Source organism: Crocodylus porosus, unplaced genomic scaffold (assembly GCF_001723895.1).
Source record: "Crocodylus porosus isolate Cpor-Errol unplaced genomic scaffold, CroPor_comp1, whole genome shotgun sequence".
NCBI lineage: Eukaryota > Metazoa > Chordata > Crocodylia > Crocodylidae > Crocodylus > Crocodylus porosus.
Window position 1 is genome coordinate 20,056,280 of NW_017728949.1, and position 895 is coordinate 20,057,174.

An 895-nucleotide genomic window follows, 5' to 3' on the forward strand; every position below is an offset into this window, starting at 1 on the left:
TGGGATCCTCCAGCCAGGGAAAGCCCTTGTCCCAGGCTTGTTCACGCTAGACCACGCAAGTCAAGTTGAGACAAGTCAGTCCTGGGGCCGCTGTTATAGCTGCTGTCACAACAATACTACTCTGCCTCCACACCAGTTTAGTTGAGTTGCTTTGCATCATCAGAGATTCTTTGGGCGAAGTGACCTGGTGGCGCCCATCGCCTGTCCGGGTATGGATGGCCGTTGGCTCGGACCTTATCCACTTTTTGAGGTCTTTGTAGTCCTGCTGGGTGTCCACGGCCGCTCCTTGCCCAGACAGGGGGTGCTGGTTTAGTTGCCGAAACCTGACAGCGGAACAGGCCATGCTGGGCGACGTGGTCCAGAGGCCTGGCCTGACTCCTGGGCCACGCGCCCAGCCCGTATTGCCCCAGGTCCCGCGGGCGGCCGCGACCAAGACGTTAAACGCGGCTCAGACCCCGCGCGGAGCTGGCCGGTGCGGGAGGCCTCTGGCCGTTGCGCTGGGCGCGGGGCCGCGCGTGCGCGCAGCTCTTTCGGGTCACAAACAATTAAAAAAAAAATCTAAAATGTTTTGGGGCCGCGCGAAAGTCGGCTCTAAACCCCTGTTCTGTGAGCTGGAAACCCGGGACACATCCCGCGAAATACAGGGCAGCGCTTCCTTGCGGGATTCAGGCTTTCCTCGAGGGGCTGAGAGAGCGTGCGGGGCGGCCCCGCCTCCTCGCCAGCGCCGAAGCCCCGCCCCCGGCGCCGCGCCATTGGGCCCCGGGCGTGGGCTCATGTCTGCTGGGGGCGGGGCGAAGCGGAGTCGGCTCTGCTCGGCAGCCTCCGCCGCAGCGGGTCGCGATGACGGACGGGACGTGAGTGCGGCCGGGCCGGGGCGGGTGGGCGAGGGCGGCCT

The 895-nt window shown here is 65.0% G+C and overlaps 1 protein-coding gene across 1 annotated transcript in view; it reads left to right on the forward strand.

Annotated features, from left to right (window-relative positions):
• Positions 1–789: 789 nt before the first annotated feature.
• Positions 790–895, forward strand: part of LSS (lanosterol synthase (2,3-oxidosqualene-lanosterol cyclase)) — a 23,804-nt gene continuing 23,698 nt past the window's right edge. The window contains exon 1 of the mRNA XM_019554357.1: positions 790–854. Coding sequence (XP_019409902.1) covers positions 841–854 — 14 coding nt within the window. The 5' untranslated portion in view covers positions 790–840. The remainder of the gene's footprint in view (positions 855–895) is intronic.